Source organism: Elephas maximus, chromosome 6 (assembly GCF_024166365.1).
Source record: "Elephas maximus indicus isolate mEleMax1 chromosome 6, mEleMax1 primary haplotype, whole genome shotgun sequence".
NCBI lineage: Eukaryota > Metazoa > Chordata > Mammalia > Proboscidea > Elephantidae > Elephas > Elephas maximus.
This window is the reverse complement of record NC_064824.1, coordinates 108,413,356-108,440,637: the sequence shown is the minus strand read 5'-3', so window position 1 is coordinate 108,440,637 and position 27,282 is coordinate 108,413,356. Positions and strand designations below refer to the sequence as shown.

The following is a 27,282-nucleotide window of genomic DNA, read 5'->3' as shown; positions in this document are numbered from 1 at the left end:
CATCAATTGATTTCCTGACTGCTATTTCCATGGGTGTTGATTGTGGATCCAAATAAAATGAAATTCTTGACAACTTCAATATCTTCTCTGTTATATCACTGTAACACTGTTATATCACTAGTTCACTTAAGTATTTAACAAAATTGCTCTGGGTGCTTCCAAGAGTACTGTATTTTATAAAGAGATAAGCTAGAGTTCTGGTTTGCCCCAGAGAGTTTACAACGTCATTGGTGAGAAATGGCAGAGACAGCTAATGACTCACCAGAATTCGTGACCCTACTGTTATACAGTACAATTGTTGGTGGGTAGAAGACCCATTTGCTATTCTTTTAATCTGCTACATGGCTTTGGAAGTAATTGGTTTTGTTGTCTTGATGTCCGTTTCTTGTATCATGAAAATAAAAATACAATAACCATACGCTGAGATAAGAATAAAAGAAATACTTTTACCTTATTGAGAAACAGAAGTTGAAGCGTATCATTTAAAACTACTGACCCCAAATTACGTGACTAATCGTGCCATGGGGCAGTTCTAGCCTGTTCTATAGGGTGCTATGAGTCGGAATTGATTCAAGAGCAGTGGGTTTGGTTTGTAGGGGTGGGAGGAGCATGCTAGAAATTTAGCACATTCAAACTAAGTTTAATGGTGGATAAAATTTTTAATTAAAAAAAAAAACCAAAAAAACCCCACTGCCCTCGAGTTCATTCTGACTCGTAGTAACCCTACAGGACAGAGCAGAACTGCCCTATAGGGTTTCCCCCTTGTGGTGTAGCGGTTAAGTGCTATGGCTGCTAACCAAGAGGTTGGCAGTTCAAATCCTCCAGGTGCTCCTTGGAAACTCTACGAGGCAGTTCTACTCTGTGCGATAGGGTCGCTATGAGTCAGAATTGACTCAACCACAGTGGGTTTGGTTTTGGGTATTGGGTTTCCAAGGAGCGCCTGGTAGATCTGAACTGCTGTGATTTTGGTTAGCAGCCATAGCTCTTAACCGCTTTGCCACTGAGGTTTCCAAAATTTTTAAAGGGGCCGTGAAAAAGAGAACCATGAAGCCAATACTGGAAAGGAAGGGAAGCTGTGGTCAGCCACCTTGAAAAGGGAGTCCACACCTGGCCCAGGAGACATTGGAAAATGTTGCTTAAGGGCACTGGCGTCTGCTGGGCCAGGCTCTCCCTCTCCTAGTGGGACACTGGGAAAGGGCCTGAACCTCCCTAACTGATTTCTTCCTTTGCAAAGGGCAATAAAAACAGGCCCTACCTCAAAAAGGTGTGAATATTAAAAGAGAAGTTTTTAAATTGTGTACACAAGATTTCATTTTTCCAAACTGTTTTCTTTCTACGAAAATGGGGAGGGAAGTCAATACAAAAAAAAACCTTTATCTTGATAAGCTCAGGGTCTGCCATAAGGCTGAGAGGGAGCAAAGTCTCTCCTTAGAGTTCTCCGTTAAGACAAAGCCATTCATTTATTCAACCAATTATAACTAAGCTTGTCATGATGCTTTATATCTGTAGAGAATACAGAGGTGAGAAAAAGAGACAGACCCTGCTTTCAGGGAACTTACTGTATAGCAGGACAGACACGAAATAAATAACAAAAATAAGTGTATAAATTATTAGTTGCTCTCTGAGGACGAAGAATGTCTTAATCGTTCTCTATAAGCCCAGTGGCCAGGGAAGGCATATAATTTCTGAAACACAAGCTTTGGATCGCTTCCAAACCTGGCTTCACCATTTTCTAGCTATGAGACCATGCGCAGGTGATTTAACTTCTCTGTGCCCAATTCCCTACTGCTGGTGGTAATAACAGTGCCAACCTCACAAGGCTGTGTGAGTTAATTTACAAAAAGCACTAGAACAGAAATAGCTGCCTGCTCATAAATATCAGTTACTACCGTAATCATGTAAGGAGCCCTGGTGGTATAGTGCTTAAGCGCTTGGCTGCTAAATGAAAGTTTGGCAGTTCAAACCCACCAGCCATTCATTGGGAGAAAGATGTAATGGTACACCTCCATAAAGATCACAGCCTTGAAAACACTATGGGGCAGTTCTACTCTGTCCTAAAGGGTCGCTGTGAGCCAGAATCAACTTGAGGGCAATAGGTTTGCTTTTGGTGTTGTCATCATTAGCACTCCTGAGTGGTGAACTGAAACAAATTATTTTTCCCACCGATCTGCTTACTCCACACACATGTCCAAGACTTGCTTAAATACAAAATTGCTTTCTGTGTAAAATAAACTACACACATAGACATGTAGCCCGTTCCGTCTTCAGACACCTAATGTCTCTATCCATCCCTGAGATACACATATTATAGTGGTAAGAGTTTAGGGCTATCAAGCAAAGGTGTCAAAATAAGTATTTAAGTAGAGTTATATGGCAAACTAAGAAAAATCACGGTTTTGTGAAGGATAATTTATTTAGTTCCTCACACATTTAGCACATAATTCTCAGTACTCTAAGGTCAAGGTCAAGATTCTGTCACTATCAGTTGGGCAGTCCGGTAAGGTAACTGGGTGGAATGCAAAAGAGAAACAACAGATTTAATCAGACAGAACAAAAGAAGACAAAACTCACAGAGAAGTATGAGTGACATTAAAAAGAAAGGGAAGTAACTGATCATCTTTTGTAAATAACATCATTTTGCAAATCTGAATGCACATAGATGTTTACCTAATATTAAATAAACGCATTTTCCCATCCTGACCCAGTGCAATGACTTTTCTGATTTTATCGTCAGTGATTAGGGGGGCTAAGACAATGCTTGGCAAACTCAAAATCCAAGATGGAAACTGTAACTCTGCCACAATCTTGTGTAATTTTGAGAGTCTCATTGTTTTCTCTAAACTTGTTTCCTCTTTTATAACCAACTTACAAAATTATCATCCTGATTCCAAATAATATCGCTTATTATGTGCTATAACTACAGTGCTTAAAAATTACTTACAAAAAACTGACCTCCCTGAAGAGCAGGGTGCCTGAAGAGAAAATAGACAGGGAAATCAGAACGTGAGCAATGATACAACAGCTAACAATTGTAGAGAATTCAGTATATGTCAGGCACTACCAAAGATGCCCAAGGGGTAGGTTCTATTATTATTCCCACTTTTCAAACAATGAAACTGAAGCTCAATGAGGTTAAGTGGCTTGCCCAAGAAAGCCCAGCAAGTGGCAGAAGCCAGGCCATCTCTCCCAGTGCCAAGCTCCTAATCGTTACGCAAGTCTATCGTCTCCGTTTTGTCACTAACTAGCTATATGAGCTTGGGCAAGTCATGCCTACCCCTTGGGCCTCAGTTTCTCCAACTGAAAATGAAAAGAAATGGCCTTGAGATTTAAGGTCGCTTCCGGGTCCTAAGTACTAGAAGACCACACGTTACAAAGGGGGAAGGGTGGAGCTGGGGTTTGGGCTCTAGCCGCAGCCCAGGGTTCCGCAGCTGGTCCGCTCCAAGCAGAGGCTCCAGGGCTCCCGCCTAAGGCCTCCTCTCAGAACCGAGTTCACAGTGAGCCGCTCCGCGGTAAAGCGACGCCGTGCAGCCAACAGGCGCTCAATAAAGGCGCGCCGATCCCGTCCCCGCGCGGCAGCCCCGACCCGAGCCCCGCGGAGTTACCCGTCCATTACATCCAGGTGCAGATAATCGGCCCCGGAGTCCAGCATTCGGAGGCACTCAGCCCCTAAGTTGGCCAGGTCGCTGTTGAGGATGGACGGGCCGATCTTGCAGCCGGACGCCATGGTGCTCGTTCTTAAGAGCGAAGTTACCCTACGAGTGCTCCGGCAAGACCTAGGCGTCGCCCCGATTGGCCTAGCAGTTTTGGCCCCGCCCTTTCCCCGTAGAGTCTTCCGGATTCTGCCGGAAGTAGCTCCTCTGAGGTGAGGAAGTCCCGCCTTTCCGTCGGGATAGGGACTGTCCACCCCAAGACTTAGGGGCGCAGCCTGGTTCACGGTCACGGCTGTGGCAGCTAAGCAGAGCCGTGACCTGTCTGTCTCTTTCCCCTGGCTCTCATCCTTGTAACACCCCTTGTGGGTCTCCCAGTCCTAGCAGCACTCAAGGAGTTTCTTTTAAGCTTCTTTAGCGTTTCTTGCCCTGCAGTTCTCTTTGGTCTCCCCCTCACTTTTTGTTTCTCGATCGTTTGCTTATGCTCTCCCTTTCCTCACCAGCGCCTGTTTTAGCCCTTAAAAAACAAACAAACAAACAAACAAAAAAACTTCTTTCTCTCTCCTAGAACTCTTTGAAGAGCTGGGGGAATCAGGTTCGGAGTGGAATCCTGGCTCTGCCAGATACTAGCTGGGTGACCCTGCGAGACACTTCTCCCTGCCCCGGTTTTCTCATTTGTAAGACAGCACCCAAAGTTGAAAATTGCTGTGAGGAGTGTTAAAACAAAAATAATATTAAGCCAATAATAGAAATTGAAGTTTATTTAATATACACTTTGCAAATTGGGGTAGTATTTTGACTGTTGTTAGGTGCCCTTGAGTTGCTTCTGTATCATAGCGACACTATCTATGTACGACAGAACGAAACCCTCCGTGGTCCTGCACCACCACAATCTTTGTTATGCTTGAGCCCATTGTTCCAGCCACTGTGCGAAACAGAAAAAACCTGTTTCCATAGGATCGATTCTGACTCATAGCAACCCTATAGGACAGTAGAACTACCACATAGAGTTTCCAAGGAGCAGTTGGTGGAATCGAACTGCAGACCTTTTGGTTAGCAGCCAAGCTAAAAATGTTCCAAAGATGAAAACAAATTCCAAAAATTTTTATACCTCATCTTATAAATATTGCCATGGAAAAGGGCCAGAAAAAGAGTGTTTACTTAATAACAATTCACTCTAGAATATAGCTTCTAGTCCCACCCTGGAGTTTCTGTTTCTGGAAGCTGACTGTTGTTACGTGAAGTCGAGTGGTTTCTGAAGCATGGTGACCCAATGAACAACAGGATGAAACACTGCCTAGTCCTGTGCCTTCCTCACGATTGTTGTACTTGAGCCCGTTGTTGCAGCCACTGTGTCAATCCATTTCATTCAGGGTCTTCCTCTTTTTCACTGACCCTTACTTTACCAGGAAACCCTGGTGGTGTAGTAGTTAAGAGCTACAGCTGCTCACCAAAAGGTCAGCAATTCGAATCCACCAGGCACTCCTTAGAAACCCTATCGGGCAGTTCTATTCTGTCTATAGGGTCGCTATGAGTCAGAATCGACTGGACAGCAATGGGTTTTTTTTTTTGTTTTTTTTTTCTACTTTACCAAGCATGATGTCCTTCTCCAGGGACTGGTCCCTCCTGATACCAAAGGAACCTAAGGCAAAATGGTCTCCCTTAAGCTGCTTACTAGATTGTTATTTGACTAAAAGGTGACCTTAGGAAACCGGTTTTCTTAAGGCTCATGGTTTAAAAGAACATCTAAAGATAATGGCCTGGGTGAGTTACTCCTATTTCATGGACCCCAGAAATCTGAATTTCAGGAGAATTAAAATTGTTTCTCAGGAGAATTAAATGAGCTAATCCAGGCAATGCACCTAGCACTCTGCCTGCTCCTCAGGACAAGCTGGTGGTTCTCCTTTCAGTTTCTGTCCTTCTTTGTTTTTTCTCTTGGCATTGCTTACTGGCAAATTGTAATACTTTTTTTCTTGTTCAGGCACAATCCACAAATACATGAGAGTGTCTGTTCTGCTGTCACATGTGTCTAGGTAGGGTCATTGAGTCAGGAAGAGAGATGGAAGTAAAGCTACGAGAAAAGAAAACAGATTTAGCAAGACCGTTCTTTAGAGGGTAGGCATAGGGCATTTTGCACTTTGTATAAAAGGCAGGACTGGCACTTGGAACCTATTCAGAGAATAACCAAATCCTTAACCTTCCCACCAGGAAATCTACCAGCCACTGAAGCAGGTCATAGCCTAGGCAGAGCTGTCAAGATGGGAGTGCCTGCCTCCTAGTGTGCCCATTCTGGTTTATTTCGAAAAGTAAAGATGGAAAGCCTGAGTAGAATGGAGCTCATTGGGGGCTGGGGCATTGGAAGTGTCTGACTCAAAAAACAGGGCCAAATTGGATGGTGGCCACAGGCCAGACTGTGGGGGACGGAAGGGAGAGCAAGAGAGGCCCTTAAAAATGACACACCCCTTTGTTAAAATGAACACCTTCCAGAAGGAGTTGACCTGTTCCCTTTGTTGAGAAATGAAGCTTACTCAGACATCTTAAATGTTTTTAGATTTATTATATGTGCATATTCAAACACAGGAGTCGTAATATCTTTCATAAATATCTTTCATAAACATTTCAGTGTTTTCCATATGCATTTTTCCATGCTCTTTGGTCATTCAGTATTCATAACAGATTTCATAGTCATCTGAGGGAAGTTGGCTGTATTTTCATTTTTTTTTTTTAACCTATAAAATGGCTAATAAAGGATTTTCATCCTGTGGTCACAGTGACTTAAAAAATATTATGGAGGTACATTGATCTGTAATCCTAGATAATTCTAAAATAATACAAGTAAATTTGTCTTAAACTTTCCCAAATACATTCTGCCCTCAAATTGCTTTTATTCTCCTGAGCATCAAACCAAAGTTTGTTTTCTCAAATGCTGCAGTTGAGACCCACTCAAGTAAATGAGGAAGTGGGACTTCCTATTCCCTGCCAGGACAAGAGCATGACAGGTGATAAGCAGCAAATTCCAGAGACTGTGTTCTATTAAAAGTATCTTGTATAACTTGAGGAAGCTATTTAATTTGTGTTTTGGTCTGCAGTTCTGTCATTTATAAGCCTTTCTTCCTTACAGGTTCCTACACACACCCTACCCTCATCTCAGATACTCTTCGAGCTGGAGAGTAGAGTTGACAATGCTCTTCACAGACAAAAGGAACAGAAGTGAAAGGAGAGAGATGTCACCTCACCTAAGGTATTCTTGGAGGCTGAAATAGCAAAGCAGCTACTCCCAGCCTGTGCAGCCAAGACACAAGGCCCTAACTAGACCCCTAAACATCACAGGTTTTTTCCTCCAGCATTGCCATGCCCATTTATGCCTTCTGGCACTGTGGTTCTAAGTGCCTTGTCCCAATGCACTTAATAGCTCACCTTTTTCAGAAAAATCAACTAACTTATCTAATAGAATTATAGAAAGCAGCAAGTACTGAAAAATGAAAGTAAAATGTTTTGCTGTAGAAAATGCTGTATCCAGGATTTGAAGTGGTTTAACTGAATCTGGGTAGTAGAAATCTACACCCATTATCATGGATGATACATGTTTATTCCAAGGTCTCTCAAAGGTTAATTTCGGAAAAAGCAACCTCTTTGTTGAGTCCAGTTCTTTATACATGGGAAGTAGGTACCTGTTTTAATGAGATAAATATCATTAAGCATCATAGCTTAAGAAATGATCTATTATTACTAATACTCTATCATATTAATAATCAATTTTTAGCCACGTACTCAATAATATTTTAAACGTTACAAAAACTTGTTAATTTTCTTGAACTTTTTTCATAATCTTCCCCAACATTTTTTTTTTCAAATACAGTTATTCTTTCAAATTCCAGGTAACAGTATTCCTGAGAATACATTTTGTAACAATCTTATGCACATACATATAGATACTTTATCCATTAGACATAAACATTCAACACATTACATTCAACACATTTAAGGGCACCTTAAAGGGCACAGATGCACACATCTGTAAAATCTTAGTAGTCCTAATATGAAAACACCCCCACTCTATAAGGCTTTGTTTCTCGGAGTGGAGGTTTTTTTTTTTTTTTGCAAAGTACAACATTACTGAGCATGTTGAAAAAGTTTTGAACAGACTTCCATAACAGTAGAGTGACGGAGTCACGCAAAAGGCAGACAGACAGCATAAACACGTTTCAAAGCAGCCCCATACTTTTCAAAATATACGTGAAAGTACTTAGGATTCTTGTCTGATACTTAACAATCGTCTTTGACCCCTTTACTTTTTAAATATTTGTACAATTAGACATAGAGAATTCTGCATCCAGACTCAGGATACTGGAACAAAGCACACACATACATAGAGACTTATATAGCCCAGACGCTTGTAATTACCGAACATAAGGCCTCTAACGCTAATTGAGCAGCATTATTTTTAACATTAGAAATACATCAGCTTACACAGAATCATAAAATCACTTAACTTAGACATATATTTCTGTATTTGAGAATTAAGTGTAAATGAAATGAAAATACTGTAAAACAAAGAGCCCACTTAGCCTAATTTCTGAATTTTTAGATTTGAATATTTTAGTTTCGTCCTTTAATCTTTACCTCACTGATAATACAGTCATTTCATTTCCTTCGTGAATGGAACTAGAACCCCAAATTATATTTTGAAATTAATAAATCACAATATAAACAGTGCCTATTTAATAAGCAATTCTAACAGAAAAATAATTTTTCTTTATGATTAAGGTGGGTTTAGTAGGTCTCCTCTTTATATACATACACATTTCATAGCCAACATAGTCAAAGTTTAAGTATATGTAATTTTTAAAAAATTCATTGCAATATAATCAAAGTCTATATTTAACTTCAACTTGAGGACTAGAAAACACGTGCACACACGTACACACACATCATACCAATTTCAGTATGTATATGAGTTGGTTCTATGCTTACTCGCTATGTAGCAGTTTTCTAATGCATACTGCTAAAGTTCTGAAATTCACTTTTGAATTATATGATGCTCAGACCTACTATGGGATCAATAACACTCTATGTATTGCCCTTACAAGCATTCTAAGTTTTACACTTTTCTTGAAGTCAGCGAACTTCAAGTTAAAGACCTACTTGTAAAATATACAAGCTGGCTGTGTGTCCAAAAAAACTGCTCACTTTATATATACTTTTTTTCCCTCATAAACTTAGATGGCCCAAGGATCATAAGAATGTTAACATTGAGAAAAAATTATTTTATTGAACCAATTCTAACAACATTAATCTTAATATTTGAAAATATGCCCTCAAGGGCAGGCACATACTGTATGAGAAATAGTCATACCCTCAGATATCTCTTCATCTTAATGTAGTCAGGGGTAAAAATAGGGCTACCACTCTTATATAGCTGTTATATTTATATTTAATTTTTATTGTTGTATAGACTGTTTAGGTTTTTCTTAATTGAGAATTATTTCTGATAACTTCTAGAATATTATCTCTCTAATGTTATTGATTATGAAATAGAATGATCTTATGGCATTAACATTTTGATTTACAACATGTAATGAAAACAACAGTTGAAAAATAAATATTAAAAAGTCCACAGCTCTAAAAATAGTGTTTTTTTTTTTTTTCTTCTGAATGGCGATATTGTTGATCAGAACAAAAATGGCTACAGGCTTATTTATTATTTAGTTTCACGAAACTAATATTTTTCTTATTATTTCTATGTAAATTGATACCAGTACAGCCACTTGATGTAGTATTTTTCTGAAACTATAAAAATAAACATTTGCACGAGATGTATGGTGCAAGTAACCTCAAAAATTGCATTCTCTTTTTAGAACATACTATTTGTAAATATTTCTAGGTAAGCAGCTCTGTAATAGTATACATTTTTAACTGCTCAGGGCTTCGTGAGTCATAAACAATGCGCTGTGAAATGGCTCTTTCCATTATTCCTCCCTGGTTTTTATAGTCTTGACAGAACCAAGTCACATTGGCCATTGATGTTTAGGATGTTTATGAAATATTATGCATACTGACAGCAAAATCTACTTGGATTTTTGCTACCCACTGCATTTAAAGTGCTGTTTTTAATTCATATTTTCTAAGCAAAAGTATTTCACTTTTAGTACGGTGATCCCATCTATGTCTTGTTAACACCTTCAACTCCTATACAACACAGAATTAAACATGAGACTCATCTAGGGCTATGTCAGTCTCCCCCAGCTCAGTGGGAGTAAAAGTGAATTGGCTGGAGAGCAGGGGGTTTTCCATGCCATTTTCCTCACTGATGTGAAGGACAGTGTCTCCATGCTGTAGCAGACTGGATGTCTCAAGGCCTGTAAAGTCATCAGGGTCTGAGAGTTGAGTAGAGAGGGGGCCGTGTGCTGCAGCACCTTGTGCTTCTGTGTCTTCCTTCTTTTCTCCTCCTTCAGCGGGGATGGTATCATTCTGTAACCAAAGGAATCATAACATCACGGAAAAGATGGGATGGGTACCAGAGAAGAGTGTAAAAAACTGTTGTTGTCCAGTTATAACTGGACAAGGAGTCAGAATGGTAGTCCCAGTTCAATCTTTTGTTAGATGTGAGATCTTCCCATAGGTCCGTCCAACTTTTTAACCTGTAACATGAGCATACTATTTTGCCCTGTTTACCTTGTAGACTGCTTGCCCTGCTTACCTTGAGGATCAGATGAAAGAATGATAAGTGTTACAGTGCTTTTTAACTATTAAAGACTATACCAGTGTGGGTATAAAAACAAACAAACAAAAAAAACCCATTGCCACTGAGTCAATTCCGACTCCTAGTGACCCTATATACAGATTTACTCCATGCTATATTTTTTTTTTATACTCCATACTCTGGAAACCTTGGTGGTGGTGTAGTGGTTATGTGGCTGTAAGCCAAAAGGTTGGCAGTTCAAATCCACCAGGCACTCCTTGGAAGCTCTATGGGACAGTTCTACTCTGTCCTATAGGGTGGCTATGAGTTGGAATTGACTTGATGACAATGGGTTTGGTTTTTTTAGTTTTATACTCCATGCTATAGAGTATAGCTATCCCATAGGACTTCCAAGGAGCAGCTGGTAGATTCAAACTGCTGACGTTTTGATTAGCAGCCAAAATCTTAACCACTGCACAGTATAGAAATATTTCCCGTTAGTTTTCTTTAAGTACCACATGGGAATAACGTGGGACTTACAGTAGTTCATTTATAAAAATCAAAACAAGAAGAAAATGTCAAAACAAAACAAAACAAAAAATCAAAATAATGAGAAGGAAAAATCAAAACAAGAAGTTCCTCTTGTCTTATAAGATAAGATACAGGGGCTCTATGTTTAAAGGCTTTGTTTAAAATGGTCACTTGATTTATTGAACTATGTATTATATACCTGTTTTCAATGGTTATCTCAGCTACAAAATATTTTCTCTTAGGCTTTTCTTAACTAAAAACACCAAGACTTCTCTTTGGTCCTTCTTAAGTAGTCATATTTCTGATTATATACTTTATATAGATTTTACTTGTCATGTTGACAGGACCAGTGGAGCTTGGCTAACAAAGCATTACAGACATAGATTTATATATGGAGTAAATCTGTGTATTCAGGTGGTTCCTAGACATGAGTATGAAGGAAATAGGCCTTGCCTATTTCTCTGGTGCCCTCACCTGCTTGGGAGACAGGCTGTGGAGATCTGCAACAACAATGGCAGGGGAGGACGTGAGGATTGGCTTGTCCATTCCTTCTGGTTTCTTAGATGGGGCCGGACTGCAGCCCTGTGGCTGGCCTGTGGCAGGAAGTGTGTCTGTTGGGGCAGCTGCTGGCTCTGGCTGAGCCTCAATGAAGGTCACAGATCGTTTTTGATCCGCTGTAGGTCAGAGGTGAGGTAATAAATAGAGGGGAAATTGGGGGAAATACATTGTCAATGCCTAACTTGTTTTAACCAATGTCTCCTGGCTTTCCTTACTAACACATTACTTGTTTATTAATAAAAGAGAGCATGTTTGACTATTATGTACATGTTTCAGTTTCACTGCCTTACAAAAAGTAAGAGTTCGGTAGAAAAATCATTTTTACATAAATGGCCTAAGATCAAGATTTACATGAAACATTAGGTGAACTTGATCATTCATCATAACTGCCAACGAGACTTAAAAATCCCCATTATTCATCAATATTTTGTCTTCAGTGAGACATATAACAAACCAGTTCTTGGCTTGGGAGAAAAAAAAAAAAACCTACAACTCTCTACAGACAAATTGCCATGTATTAGTGATTTCCCTTGGGCTTTCCCATTCCCGTGGATCTGCTGGTATAAGGATGAGGTGGATGAGGGAGGAGAAAAAGAGACACTAAAATGTTCTAGGAAACTTCTTCCCTTACATTTGGGCTTCCCCAAAGATGCGCTTATCTACCTCAGCTCGGCTTCTGCTGGCCTTCCCGGTTATGTTGCATTGTGGGAGTGGTATAGTCAGAAGGGACACAGGAGGCCTCACCAGATGGTTTTGTTTTAGGTTGGATGCTCCTGCGAGTGGTCGACAGCAGAGCCCCATGGCAGTTTCTGGATTCAGTCTGAGTTTTCTGACGTGATAGTAGAGGACGTCTTAGCTAAAAAGAAGAGACAATATAAAGCTGGCAAGAAGGTTCTAACTTCCTGGGAGAAAGCACTGTGCTCAGAAGACTATAGTTTTTTTTTGTTTGTTTTGCTTTGTTTTTTTTTTTTATGTTTCCTTGGACTCTTTTGGTTGTACCTTACATTTGTAGCTGGTAACTTCTTTCTGCTTATCTAACTGCAAGCATTTGATCTTGGCATTCCCTTTAATCAATTCTACCTCCCAATTATTGCCCTTTTATATATCCAAAGAACACTAATTAATATGATTTTAAAATAAAACATTTGAGAATTTCAATGATTTTAGGATACAAAACTAATAATTTATTGCTTACTAATCACCCCTTCCTCAACTAAAAGTTGTAGCTGAACATGGGCTACCTCTCAAAGATGAGTTTTAATGAAAAAATTTCAGATGTTTGGAACCCGGAAACCCAGTGCCAGATGCTTGGAAAGAAATACCCAAATCAATGTGGGGAAACTCCTGTTAAAGCAGCAGCGCAAAGCTTCATGTAGATTTTTCTTCAGAAAGTTATGTACAGGAACCCCATCTAAGGACATGTGCAGAGATGATCTTTACTTCAATTTCAGCTTTAAGTTAAATCATTAATCTTGGAATGCGGAAGAAAAGACCATGTCTGTGTCTATGCAGAAAAGGGCCTTCAGTCAACTGTGTAACAAATCTTTCTCTGTCAGTAGGCTTGGCTGGAGAAAGAAGGTTTCTGGATAGGGAACAAATAGAATTACAGACCCACGTACTTTACTAAGTAATCGGTTTTGCTGGTAAGAAGATTCATACCTAAAATAGCAGCTAAAAACTCTCAGCTTGCCCAAGCACTTACCGTGTTTTAAAGTTGCTCAGTACTGCTTATTTCAGGAGAGGAGGAGGAAAAATATAAATTTAACATACATAAATGTTAAAAATTGAATAGAGCTTCCATTTCAATGGAATGGCTGTCCTGACCTTTCAGGGTTTGCTTACCTGCCTCAGGCCCCTCTTCCTCCCCAGCGGCTGCTGAATGAGGAGGTTCTGTTGGCCAGGTTCACTCTGTACACTTGCCACCCTGTCAAGCATCAACAGTGTTAGTGTTTCCTGGAGAGAGTACAGAAGACCATCCTCTGGTGGGCGTTAGCCAGAATCACTTATATGAAATGGTCACTTCAAAGACACGATTATCTTTGAAGGATGGTTGGGAAAGATTCCCTGGGTTGGGGGTTTTCAAAGGTTTGGGAGGAAGGACAAGGCCTTATAGCCCCAAGCTGCCAAAATTGAGATTCTGTTTTCCATCACTGATGTATCTGTCATTCAGCAAAAGATTGGTTTGATCTCACCCCTGGTTTGGAAGCCACCAAAAGGTTTAAGATGTCATAGTCTAATCTCAATTTTCTTTCCAAGGGGAAGGGAAAAGGTGGTGACGAACAACACAAACAACTCTATAACATAGATGGGAACACCTTTTTTTTTTTTTTAATTTGAATTTAAATGAAAATAAGATGGACGAAGATCAAACACATCAGACACAGATTCCATTTGGGTGAAGGGGCACATTCAACACATGTTTGCAGCCTGAAGTCTCTGTGACTACTGAGTAAATGAATAGTCACATGGGTAGACAATCAATGCATTTAGATTTAAAAGGCTGACAAAGTAATTAAGCTGTCATTACAACTCAGGAACTTTAAGACCCGATAGCTGCACTCAAACATACTGTGCAGTTTATAAAAGCAACAACCTGCCTCCCCCAAATTTACTGCGTATGTGTGTCTTTTGTATGCAAAAATGACTATTGACAGTGGTTGCTATTTTAGTATTCGGTGAAACTGAAAATATTGATATGGGCCCAGGATCCTTTTTCATTCTGCATGCATGTACAACAGGTATTTATAATGGGAGTGGGGGTGAAAAAAAGGAAGTAGGTGTAACCCAGAGAATACTGTAATTCTGTGGATGATGCCAGTGTAATTATTTGGTTAATGAGTAATTAATTTCTGCTTTGCCTTTGCAAAAGGAGAGTCATCTACAGGTACTTTTCAGAGTAAAATATTCCATGAGAAATCCAGAGTCAGCAACTGCCCAGGAATTAAAAAAAAAAAAAAAAAAAGACTGTATCTGTTCATTTCTACTTAAAAAAAAAAAAAAAAAACTGCCTAAATGCTTAGCTGCAGTTGTACATAGAGAAATGGATGGCAAGATGGGCAATCAGATGCTTCCCCTGCTGCCCTAATGACTGATAAAACATCAAATGGTTGATACAGTCATGTCTGTCATTTTTTAAAAGTCTTACTCCTGTTTCTGTTGGAAGAAAAGCAATGATTCACAAATGGAGTTCTTCAGAGCCTTTACAGAATAAGGATGTAATTACATAATCACATCATTTGGAGTACATGATACAAAATTCCAGAAAGAATACCAAAAACAGGTGTTTTAAACTGTCTAGTTCTGGATATCAAGTTTGGAAGATTGGTATACATCATCCTTGTACGAATATGACATAGCATATATAACCTTTCCGCGAAGAGGGGAAATCACCCCAAAAAAACAATGCAATAAATTCTGATAAGCGATCCAGGCTATGTTGCTGGCATGTTTGTAATGACATCTCCTTATAAATTACACACTTTCACATGGGTCTGTTGAATTGGAAAGAGTATTCAATTACCATATGCATAAAAGTAGAAGCAAGTTCTTCCAAATACCAAGCAAAGCTTTCATTGGCATGGATTCTTCACTGACATCTAAAGGTTACCTCAGTTCCCTTGGCCGTAAAGGGAGGTTAATACTTACCACCTACCTCCCATTAAGGTAAAGAAAAGAAGTTAGTTGATGTAAAATGGTTTGAACGTGAGAAGTGATGTATATAGCATGCTTTCTTGTTTTACATTTGATGTTTGTAATAAGTTTATTGCTTCTAGAACACCAAAAGGAAGTGGGTAATAAAATGTTTTGAAAACAATTAGGCAGAGAAAATGAAATCGAGGCTGTCCACTTGTCTGATTTTTATTTGATCATCTGAGATTGTGAGAAAAAATGGTGCAAGAAAAGAAAAATACACGTTACTCAGGGAGTGTTAAATGTCAAAGCATAATGGTAATTTCACGATGATTATTCCAAGGGAGGAGTCAAAGCATAAAATTTTTCTTTATGAGTAGAGAATTTTGTATCTAAGAAATGTATCGAGTTTATAGCTGTGGTAATTAACTGTTGTATATAAATGATTGGAGTAAATGATTGGAGCTCTGGTGGCATAGTGGTTAAAAGCATGGCTGCCAACCAAAAGGTCGGCAGTTTGAATCCACCAGTCGCTCCTTGGAAACACTATGGGGGCAGTTCTACCCTGTCCTATAGGGTCGCTATGAGTCGGAATCGACTCTATGGCAATGGGTTTTTTTTATGTAGATGATACAGCATTTCACCAATGAAATGCACACATCAAAGATGAAAGTATAGAACATGTCCTTAGAAATGTATATCTCAACCAATAAATTACACTTCCTGAAAATGGGATGCTTATATTTGGAATATCAAAGGCTGGCTTAGCTCTATAGTTAGGACACATTAATAATAAACAGCCAGAGATGTTAACAGTGGAAGGATCATTTCTGCAGAACATGTTTCTTTCTCTGGGGTCTCTATCAGATTTGTGTTGCACATAAGAGGTATTTTCAGTTTGGCTTCTTTCCATATCGTGTAATATTTCAGTCATCTGCAGGATTTGTAATGTGTGACCATAAGATATGCAGTGCTAAAATTAACCAGGAAAAAACCGAGGTGTTTACACTAAGCACCTCTGATATTATACTCTATTTTCTATTTCAGTTTTGTAAAACAAACCAGTTATAGTCCTTGCCTACCATAACTGCAATAATCAAAATGATTTTTCCCTTTAAGGAAATAATATGTTTTATTTGATGATCTCAAATTTAAAATGATCATACTCTAGTAGGCTGATGGAGCCTTTTTGAATAACTGAAATATCTATTTTAGGCACCACAGTCGTATCAAGCTGCTCATTGGAAACCCTATGTGGCAGTTCTACTCTGTCCTATAGGGTCGCTATAAGTTGAAAATTGACTCGACAGCAACAGTTTTGTTTTTTGGTTTTTTAGTCATAACAAATAAATTTTAAAAGTCAAAACTATTTCAAGGTATGTCAGAGTTCTGCAAACTCATATGAAAACTGATTTCCTGAATCTTGAGAATGAAAAATGGCTAATTTCTACTCTTTTGGCTAAATAATAGAAGGAAACAATAAGAACAAAAGCAAATAAAACCTTCTAGATTGAAGCTAACATCTTATAAAATATTTAGAAATAAATCATCCCTTGTATTTTTGAGTCTGTAATAAATACCACTATAGCAAACCAAATAATGATTCAGGTTTTAAAGAAGTAAATACAACTTTGGCTTTACAGAACTGTCTACAGAAACCAAAAACACCTTATTCAAAACATAGGGAAATAATTTACAGCCTACGGAAATGCAGACAATGTTAGGAGGACAATTCTGCACAAATTATCTCTTTCTTCCTGTTTCAGAGTGATTACCTGGATTGCAGTGTAGAAATATGTATGTGTCTTCTAAGGAAATAAAGACTGCCTCATAGTGGTATTTCTTCCAGTAAAGGATAGGAAAACAAGGGCAATTCAGTAATGCAAGAAAAATTCATATCACTTATCTCAAACTGCAAAAAAGTTTATGGGACGAAATATGTTTCCTAATACAAAATTTAAGTAGAAGCCCTGGGTGAGATCAGCACAAGGAAAAGTGAGTTAGTGACTTGTATTGTTCTTATCTATACTTTCAATTTGAATTTTAATATAGTTAGAGAAGTCTGGAAGTAGAACACAAGACACAAAGCATAGCCATCTACCCTGAAGTGATTGCCTCATGATGGGACTGCATAAAGCCATCACCAAAGAAGCCAGAAGGCATTTGTTGAGATCAGGGAAATAAACAGTAGAGTAAATCTGACCTTCCCCTTCCCCAATAAAAGATTATTGTTTAAAATTTATTGAGCCTCCACAGCATCCAAGAAAATGTTTCTTAAGCGCTTAGAAGTTAGAGGCTGGAATCAGATTAAAAGGGGGAATAGTCTGGATTTTAGATATCCCTTAAGAACTGATTTAGCAATGGCAAAGTACATATCTGTGTATCACAACACATATTTTCCTAGCCATTAATTCTCAGCTACATAAAAGGTGGCTTTATTTTTCTTTTGTACTTTGAGAGTACTTGGCAAGCTTTCACACTTTGAAAATGTGGATAATCATGAGATGGGTTCTACTGAAAAGGGTTATTTTTATTTTATCTCACCCAGACTATATGATCTTGTTCAAACTTGAGCCATGATCTTATTTTCCACTATGATTAAAATTACCCTTACAGAATCAAATAGCACTGTAATCTCTTTTTAAAAATGAGAGCTGATTGTCAATTCTTGCCTTTCAAAATGTTCCAACGTGTCCAAAAAAAATCTAATTCTGAAGTATAAACATTCAGTCTTAAGTACTTCTATATGTCTCTATTCTTTTGAAGGGAAAATATGTCCATTGTGTGTGTGTTTACAGTGAGGACAGGAAAGGAATATCTACAATTAATTTCTTTACCTCTTAGAGTAACGCTCCAATGAAGAAAACTCTCCCAGGGAACATGATTTCAATTTATTAATTTCCAAATGAAAAAAATCTTTTTTTCAGAGCATAGTGCTTCTAACAGGCTGATGTTCCTTGTGATGAATCTTTCAAAAAAAACTAGCATACGTTCAAAAAATGCAGATTTTTTTTACTGGTTTCCTTCTATTCATCAGTGTTATCCTGGTCTCTTCCTCATTTAGCCTACTCAGTTCAATTTGTCCCTTTTGCCTAAAACGAGGGCTCTTTCAAAAGCAAATTACCATGAAAGTTTAGTGAAATATTATGGGAGGAAAAAACAGCAAGGTCTATTGCTTTTCTTTAGACATGCTTTCTCTTAAAGCCAGATTTTCCTTACAAGCACTGCTGGGTGTGGAGTCCCCAGGTAGTGTAAATGGCTAACGTGCTCGGCTGCCACCCAAAAGGTTGGAGGTTTGAGTCTACCCATAGGTACCTCAGAAGAAAGGCCAGTCAATCGACTTCTGAAAAATCAGCCATTGAAAGCCCTATGGAGCACAGTCCTACTCTGACATGCATAGGGTGGCTGTGAGTTGGAAGTGACTCGATGGCACCATTTTTTTTTTTTTAGTTCTGGGTGTATTTCAGGTCCTGGCTGCTCTGGTGTGGGCTAAAGGTAACTTACATGGTTAATGCCTTTCTGCGTCTTTAGAATTTCTAAGAAGCTGAAGCATAAAGAAGTCTCATGCCCAAAATAAGAAAGCCTGGAAACTAAATATAAAAAGTATATATCCTATTTTGTAAACCCACCTCTTAGTAAATGTGAGAAGCTCCTCACCTTCGGAGAGAGCTCAGTGACACAACGGCACTCGGGAGATACCATTCGCAGTGTACGGCAAAGGTGGATGTGTTACTGGGTGGCTGGAGGAATGCCACTGCTTGAACAGAATTATTTCAGAATCTACAATGAATGCCTCATCTTCTGGTTCTTCATGACCACAACTAAGGTGACTGACACCCAGAACTAAAAACAACGGTAATAGGAACAAGAGATCAACAACAGTCGATCTAAAACAGTCATCAGAATTCTGCTGACATAATTGACTAATTCAGCTGCAGATGAGTTTTATAGTTTGGCTCTGAACTAGTCTTGCCCAGCAAGAACTTTGGGTTTATTCCCAGTGACACTGGATCCAGGGCAGGTTGGTTGATTTGCATAAATCCCAGTCAATCATTATGGAATTCTGAGCCTGCCAGAAGAGGGCCAGATCCTTTGGAGGTTCATAAAAATCAACTCAAACTCCCATCTTCTCTCACCAACCCAGACTGACACTTGCTCAGCAAGAGTAGAATTTGGCCTTATTAGAAAAACTCTAGCATTAAACTGGTCAAATGGAAGTCTGGTTTAACACATTCTACTTCCACTGAAAGTACTTCCTGATCAAAGACTCTTCTATCTCAAATGTAACTTTAAGCATAAAACAAATGCATTCTTTGAAGCAATGGCCACCGAGCAAGCCTTGGTCAGATCTCTTCAAACACTGTCAACGATTAAGGGAAGCCATCTTGAGGACTGTTTCCTTTCTGAACTTCTTCCTTGTCTCCAAAGCTCCTGCTAATGGAATTATGTCTGGACTCTGCAGCAGGTACCATGTTTACCACCAATAAGAGACTGATCTTTCAATGCAAGGGCTCGCAAACACAAATGAATGTCATGAATGTCCAGTTGAAAAAAAAAAAGATACACCTGATGACGGACTAAATTTCCCATTTTCAGTTGCAAAAGAAAATGTGAAATCTGAACAAGATGCAAATAAAACAAAAAGAAAACAAGAAACAACCTTTCACAGGAACGGCCTCTCAACATTTCCTCATCTTTATGATAAAGCAATAAACACAGATATATTATACTCACTATGTAATGCAAACCTTGAAGGGAATGTTTTCTTTGAGATGGAACAAGGGCAGTCTTAGGGTGAACAAGAAGCATTACCCCTAATGAGGATTAGTTGAGAGGTGTGAATCAACAGCACAAGATTAGGAATGTTTGACATGGTTTATGTGAGTGTTAAAGGTGCAGTCCCCCTTTCTGAAGCTTTAAGCCAACAGCCAAGAAATTGTTGTTTGCTCCATGAGATTTCTCTTACTTACCAAGAAATGTTTGGACCTGTATCTCATGGCAAGTTTTGGAGTCATCTTTGTGCTGGGATACAAATTCTTTATGTAAGTGTTGTTTGAACAAGCTAGTGTAAAAGCCTGCCAAGTAGTGTGCATCTACATGAGGGAATTACATAAATTATACTGACATTGTTACATTTATTATAGCATCATTGTTTGTTTTCTTACTATCCATGGAATTAGCTAAAAGACCTGACTGGATTTAATAAGGGCTTTCTGATAGTGGGGAGTTGTATTAAAAAGCTTCTGCAAAAAACAATTCTTAGTGAATACCACTGTGGGATCGAATGAATAGATAGGATAAATTTAGCATTTGGTATAGCAAAACTTTTTCGACATCTACGGGATGAGCCCTGAAAAGAACTCTACACAGTTTTTTTAGTAAGCTTTTTAGGCCATTTTTGATTAAGTTCTGAAGCCAAAACTGAAGGAGGGTTTACTACACCTTTGACTTCCAGGCTTGTGTATTCATGAACAACAAAGGGCAAGGAATGGAAATAGATACCAAGACGGGGCGAGAGGAGACAGAGAGACAGAGGAGACAGGGAACAGGTAGTTTCCCAGGACAGACACCAATAGACAGGTAGCATTGACACTGTACCTAGAGAGGCTGCCCTCAGCGGCCAGGCCCTGGGAGTCATCGAGGACATTAGGTTCACTGCAGGAGGGGTAGGGAGATGAAGCATTTAGGGAAAGAAGATGCAAAAAAATAAAAGAAAAAACGGCATGCAATTTTCTGCTCTCAAGAACCAAAATTAAATAAATAAATTTAACAGAACGAGGAAGGAAAAGGAGACAGTCAACCATTTCACCTTGTGCTGGGTTTGTCAAGACATAGGACTCAAGGCAATGGGGGAGGAGGGACTTGGATGAATAGGACTTTCAGAGGAGTGATCTATTTATTGGTCAAGAGCTGGGACTTAAAATGAGCTCAAAATGGACACACGAGCTCTGAAACGCTTTGCAGAATGAATCAATAGAAGACGGAACTATCATTCCTCTGGTAACCATTTGGCTGAATTCTTATTGTTTTTAACCTGTTTTATGTACATGATGTCTCACTGACCAGAACCCTGCTTTTTTTCTTGTGCGTTGTGAAATTATCACACAGAAACCACTTATCATGAACTACCACAATGAAACTCTTAGAACTGATGCTATTAAAAGAACAGAAATAACCCAACTGGTCCTGCTAATTTTGCAATGAAGATGCAAGTAAATGGAAGATACCCTAGAAAATTCTCATGGAACTTGAATTTACCTCCTCACTCTCTATCTGAGTGACTGAATTGTAAATGCCAAAAGAAGATACCTGTCAGATTGGTGAGAAATTAATTACATAGTTTATTGATTTATTTGGATGCAGGTGAATTGAGGCTTGTGAGCCAAAACTGTTATACTTTTATTTCTTTCAGTGACTAGCACTGAGCTAAGCACCCACAAGGCATTTAATAAATACTTATTACACTGAATGAAATCACATTGCAACCATTTAGGAAACTGGAGTGCCTGTGCCAAAAGATTGCCTCCGTCCCCAGGAAGAGGCTCACTTTCCCTAATGCATAGACAGTATCACCTTTACTTGTCTTCCAAACTATGACTCAAGCCCAAAGGGTTTAAATATATATATACATATTTTTCTAGTATATCCATAATAGAACAAATTTTCTCTCTAGAAATGAGGTAAGCCCTATGTACAAATGGAACTGATGGCCTGGTTATTTTAGGTAAGTAACAAAAGAACTTTATTTAAAAAATTCTGTAATTCCCTAATTAAAACTAAACTTTTAAATCAATTGCTAGATTTTAAAAATTTTTTGATAGACACTTGCATACTGGTAGCAATGAAAAAGAAATGGATAGCTACCAATATTAGCTGCTTGTATGACTTCACAGCATTTAAAAAAAATATTTTATAATTTAGCTCTGATTCTACGCACAAACTTTCTTTTTAAGACTTTTTTCCAAGGGTAAATTGCCAAGTGGTAGGTAAAATAGTCTTTTACGATGACAGACCTCTTACATATTGTTAATCTTTGCAGTAATTAAGTAGTACTTTTATAAAATATTGCTTTCTTTAAAAGTATGGAATTTACTTATTAATCATATTTTATCATTTTACCTTATTTTTGATATTCTCTACGTTTAGGCTATTTCACAAATTTTATTTCATTTGTACAGTTCGTCAATTTTTTGTTAAAGGATTTGGGTTCAGGGTAATTATACCTGCATAAAAATTGAATTTTCTGAACATTAGAATGCATCTTGGTTTTTATTATTTTCTATGCATAAATTTTACTACATTGAATGTACAGGTATTACAAATAGGTAGACAAATCAATAAACAGCAAGCTAGCTGAAAACATGTAAGGCCAATTCTATGAAAGACAGTATGCAATTCCTGTAGTAAAAATATCATAGGTTCTGAAATAGATATTTTTACTCTTATGACAGATAATTTTCTATATTATACCTTCATTGTGTTTTTACATCTTGAAAATTGTTTACTTGTACATAGCCCTATTTTTAAGAAAATGCGTAAGAGCATTTAGCTATGGAATCGTAGAACTACAGCTTGAGAAGTTACCTTAAATTTCATTTTAGCCAGCTACCTCATTTCACAAGTGGGAAAACTGTGGGCTGTTTTTGTTAAATGACTTGTCCAAGGTCACACATGGTGGCATAGGCCCTTTTCTGGTTGATTAAGGATCAGTTCTTCTAACTGAATTCTGGTACTGTATCAGAAGCCTAAACTTAAGTTTAGGTAAATGGAGTGTTATAAAATGACAATCAGAAACCCAAGACCAAAGCTGTGCTTGGGTGCCTTCCTTGGATTCAGTACTACCATAAGGTAGTCTCTAAAGTTTTTGGGGTCTTAGTTTTTTTATATGTACCAAAAAACCAAACTGGTCCTGTATTAGAATAACAAAAACTCATTATTAGCTCAGCTAAATAAGTCAAGTCAAGAAGCACTGGTGGTGCAGTGGTTAAGCACTCAGCTGTTAACCAAAGGGTCAGTGGTTCAAACCCACCAGTCACTCCACAGGAGGAAGATGTGACAGTCTGCTTCCATAAAGATTACATCCCTGGAAACCGTATGGGGCAGTTCTACTCTGTTCTATGGGGTCAGTATGAGTCAGAATCGATCTGATGACAATGGGGCTTAACAATAAATCTGAAATATAAGAATGTCATTTGACAACCAGAAAAAAAACCATGTGTCTATTTATGGAAAAATTTTAAGGGGAGACAGTCCTTGGATCAAAAACTGAGATCCCATCTACTGGCCTGGTTTAGAAAACTCTCTGTAGATTGTTGCTTGCAGGACCTTAGTTGAAAAGTTTATTGCTTGCTTTTCTTTCAGCCTCAGTAGAATAACAGGACTGAATTTTCAGAATTTCTACCTTTGCCTCCAAATGCAGAGTATACGATATCCATGGCTCTTTACCTCTGGCTGGGTAACATGCCCACCTCAGCCTGAGGTGCAGACATGCTGGAGACGTGGCTGGAGAATCGCCTCCTTCCAATGGCACTCAGGAGGTAAGCTTCTTGTTCACTTACCACACTGGGCATGCTTATGGAGTCATCTGAAAGCGACAAAGGAATGAGTGTTAGAAATCGCCAATCAGAAAATCCAAACCAAAGCTGTGCTTGGGTTCCTTCAGTACAACCTTAGGGCAGTCTCTAAAGCTTTTAGGGGCTTAGTTTATTATGTGTAAAAAGAGGCCAATGATAATTCTTCACGTTCTCACATCTGCCATCCTCCTACACTAGAACAGCCTTCATAAATTAAATGTAAGCTTCTTTATTTTTATACTTAGATAATCTGTGAAAGTCAGTGGGAATATGCAAATCAAAGATTTCTGAAAAGCTAAATTATAAATTTGTAAAACATTCTAGGAATAGTTCAATATTGTTGTTAGGTGCCTTCGAGTTGGTTCCAACTCATAGCAACCCTGTGTACGACAGAATGAAACACTGCCCGGTCCTGCGCCATTCTCACAATCGTTGCTATGTTTGAGCCCATTGTTGCAGCCACTGTGTCAATCCATCTCATTGAGGGTCTTCCTCTTTTTTGCCAGCCCTCTACCAAGCATGATGATCTTCTCCAGGGACTGTTCTTTCCTGATCTGTCCAAAGTACCTGAGTCAAAGTCTCACCATCCTCCCTTCTAAGGAGCATTCTGGCTGTACTTCTTCCAAGACAGATTTGTTCCTTCTTCTGGCAGTCAATGGTATATTAAACATTCTTTGCCAACACCAAATACAAATGCATCAATTCTTCTTTGGTCTTCCTCATTTATTGTCCAGGTTTTGCATGCATGTGAGGTGATCGAAAATATCATGGCTTAGGTCAGGCACACTTTAGTCCTCAAAGTGACATCTTTGCTTTTTAACACTATAAAGATGTCTTTTGCAGCAGATTTGCCCAGTGTAGTATGTTGTTTGACTTCACAACTGCTGATTCCATGGGCATTGATTGTGGATCTAAGTAAAATTACATCCTTGACAACTTCTATCTTTTCTCCTTTTATCATGATATTGCTTATTGGTCCATTTGTGAGAATTTTTGTTTTCTTTATGTTGAGGTATAATCCATACTGAAGGCTATAGTCTTCGATCTTCATCAGTAAGTGCTTCAAGTCCTCTTCATTTTCAGCAAGCAAGATTGTATCATTTGCATATCATAGGTTGTTAATGAGTCTTCCTCCAGTCCTGATGCTGTGTTCTTTTCATACAGCCCACTTTCTCAGATTAGTTGTTCAGCATATAGCTTAAGTGACACATACCTTTCCTGATTTTAAATCATGCAGTATCCTCTTGTTCTGTTCAAATAACTGCCTCTTGGTCTATGTACAGATTCTTCATGAGCACAATTAAGTGTCTGGAATTCCCATTCTTCTCAATGTTATCCATAATGTATTATTTTCCACACAGTTGAATGCCTTTGCATAGTCAATAAAACACAGGTGAACATCTTTCTGACATTCTTTGCTTTTAGCCATGATCCATCTTACATCAGCAATGATGGCCCTTGTTCCACGTCCTCTTCTGAATCTGCCTGGATTTCTGGCAGTTTTCTGTCGATGCACTGCTGCAACTGCTTTTGAATGATCTTCAGCAAAATTTTAGTTGTGTGTGATATTAATGATGTTGTTGTTGTCGTTAGGTGTGGTTGAATCGGTTCCGACTCATAGCGACCCTAGGCACAACAGAACGAAACACTGCCGGGTCCTGTGCCATCCTCCTAATAGTTGTTATGCTTGAGCTCATTGTTGGAGCCACTGTGTCAGTCTACCTCATTGAGGGTTAATGGTTAATGATATTGTTCCATAATTTGACATTCTGTCGGATCACCTTTCTTTTGAATGAGCAAAAATATGGATTTCTTCCAGTCCGTTGGCCAGGTAGCTCTCTTTCAAATTTCTTGGCATAGACGAGTGAGTGCTTCCAGTGTTGCCTCCATTTGTTGAAACATCTCAATTATTATTCAGTCAATTCCTGGATCCTTGTTTTTTGCCCATATCTTCAGTGCAGCTTGGACTTCTTCCTTCAGTACCACTGGTTCTTGATCACATGCTACCTCCTGAAATGGTTGAATGTCAACCAATTCTTTTAGGTACAGTGACTCTGTATTCCTTCCATCTTCTTTTGATGCTTCCTTTGTTGTTCAATATTTTACCCATAGAATCCTTCAAAATTGCAACTCAAAGCTTGAACTTTTTCTTCATTTCTTTCAGCTTGAGATATGCAGAGCACGTTCTTTCCGTTTGGCTTTCTATCTCCAGGTCTTTGTATATTTCATTATAATACTTTGTCTTCTCCAGCCGCCCTTTGAAATCTTCTGTTCAGCTCCTTTACTCATCATTTCTTCCATTCGCTTTAGCTGCTCTACATTCAATAGTAACTTTCAGAGTCTCTTCTGACAACCATTTTGACTTTTTCTTTCTTTCCTGTCTTTTAAATGACCTTTTTCTTTCTTCTTGTATGATGTCCCTGATGTCATCCCACAACTCATCTGGTCTTAATGTTCAGTGTGTCGAATCTATTCTTGAGATGGTCTCTAAATTCAGGTGGGATATACTCAAGGTCATATTTTGGCTCTCGTGGACTTACTTTAACTTTCTTCAGTTTCAACTTGAACTTGCACAGGAGCAATTGGTGGTCTGTTCCTCAGTTGGCCCCTGGCCTTGTTCTGACTAATGATATTAAGTTTCTCCATTTCAGCTCACTGATGCCTAGGATATCAATCTTTATGCAACAAACTGACAGATGAGTGTTGGTATTTCAAATAGTTCAATAGGAGACTTTACTGTTGAAGGAGTCAATTATACTTCCTTGACATTCAAACACTACATTCAGTACTTTTTCAGACTACTTAGAGGAAGACTGTTTCGGGTATTTTTTAGGGAAAAAATATTTTAAAACCTATAAAGTTCAGAAACAAATGCCTATTTTAACCTAAATTTTGAAATTTTGAGTATGTAATCTTTTTTAATCCCTAGAAGCAAAAATAAGTGTATTCAAATCCATATAAAATTAACTTTAGCACAGTAATTTTGACAAGTTGGTCTCATTCTAATTGAGCTGATGTTGTTTGTTGCTGAATAGTAAACATATTTTGATAAATATATTGTGTTTGGGGGATTTATACTACTATGTAATATCATCTGACATCATTTATTTAAAATACCCTAAGTGGACATATTTCTAATTGAACTTGTTCTGAACCAAAAAGAGGAATATTAAAAGTGCTAGAACTTTTAATTTGCTATATGATGACTGACTTGAAACAGATTTTTGTTACAGAATGGTATTTCCTTTTTACTTGTGTTCAGAGAAAAGAAATCGGCAGATGTGCGTTAATATGAAAGAAGTGATAGGGTAGCTTGAGCTATTTCTACAAAGGCCTTCCCAGATGCCATTGATTTTTTCCCCCTTATTTGAACTCATATATCACTTAACACTTACTCCTTCAATATTTGCTTGGTGATGTGTCATGTGCTGCCTTCTATTCAGTGTTCTTTGTTTCAAGTATTTATCATCTCTACAAGACTGTATCTACGATCTTAGAGGGTAGAGAACATATTTTCTTACACTTCCTTGTTCCTCATTTTGTATGCGGTAGGTCTTAATACAGGTTTCATAATTGAATGGGAAGATAGTTTAATTCATAGCAGTCAACAATCTGACTTTCATACCCTTCTCAAATAAATTAATACATCACAGCCACACCA

General features: G+C 38.4%; 2 protein-coding genes across 7 annotated transcripts in view; both read right to left on the bottom strand.

Moving 5' to 3' along the window:
* RPE (ribulose-5-phosphate-3-epimerase) overlaps positions 1-3,774 on the bottom strand; it is a 33,942-nt gene extending 30,168 nt beyond the window's left edge. For 3 of the 6 annotated variants that reach the window (XM_049888074.1, XM_049888073.1, XM_049888075.1), the window contains exon 1: positions 3,603-3,774. In XM_049888074.1, the coding sequence (XP_049744031.1) occupies positions 3,603-3,724 (122 nt within the window). In that variant the 5' untranslated portion in view covers positions 3,725-3,774. Of the gene's footprint in view, positions 1-2,941; positions 2,973-3,602 lie in introns of all 6 variants that reach the window. The other 3 variants (XM_049888077.1, XM_049888078.1, XM_049888076.1) reach the window with 3 other exon arrangements.
* A 5,950-nt stretch (positions 3,775-9,724) lies between these two features.
* Positions 9,725-27,282, bottom strand: part of UNC80 (unc-80 homolog, NALCN channel complex subunit) — a 222,439-nt gene continuing 204,881 nt past the window's right edge. The window contains exons 60-65 of the mRNA XM_049888066.1: positions 23,494-23,632; positions 20,647-20,703; positions 13,261-13,342; positions 12,163-12,274; positions 11,335-11,534; positions 9,725-10,118 (exon numbers count right to left, since the gene is read on the bottom strand). Coding sequence (XP_049744023.1) covers positions 9,852-10,118; positions 11,335-11,534; positions 12,163-12,274; positions 13,261-13,342; positions 20,647-20,703; positions 23,494-23,632 — 857 coding nt within the window. The 3' untranslated portion in view covers positions 9,725-9,851. The remainder of the gene's footprint in view (positions 10,119-11,334; positions 11,535-12,162; positions 12,275-13,260; positions 13,343-20,646; positions 20,704-23,493; positions 23,633-27,282) is intronic.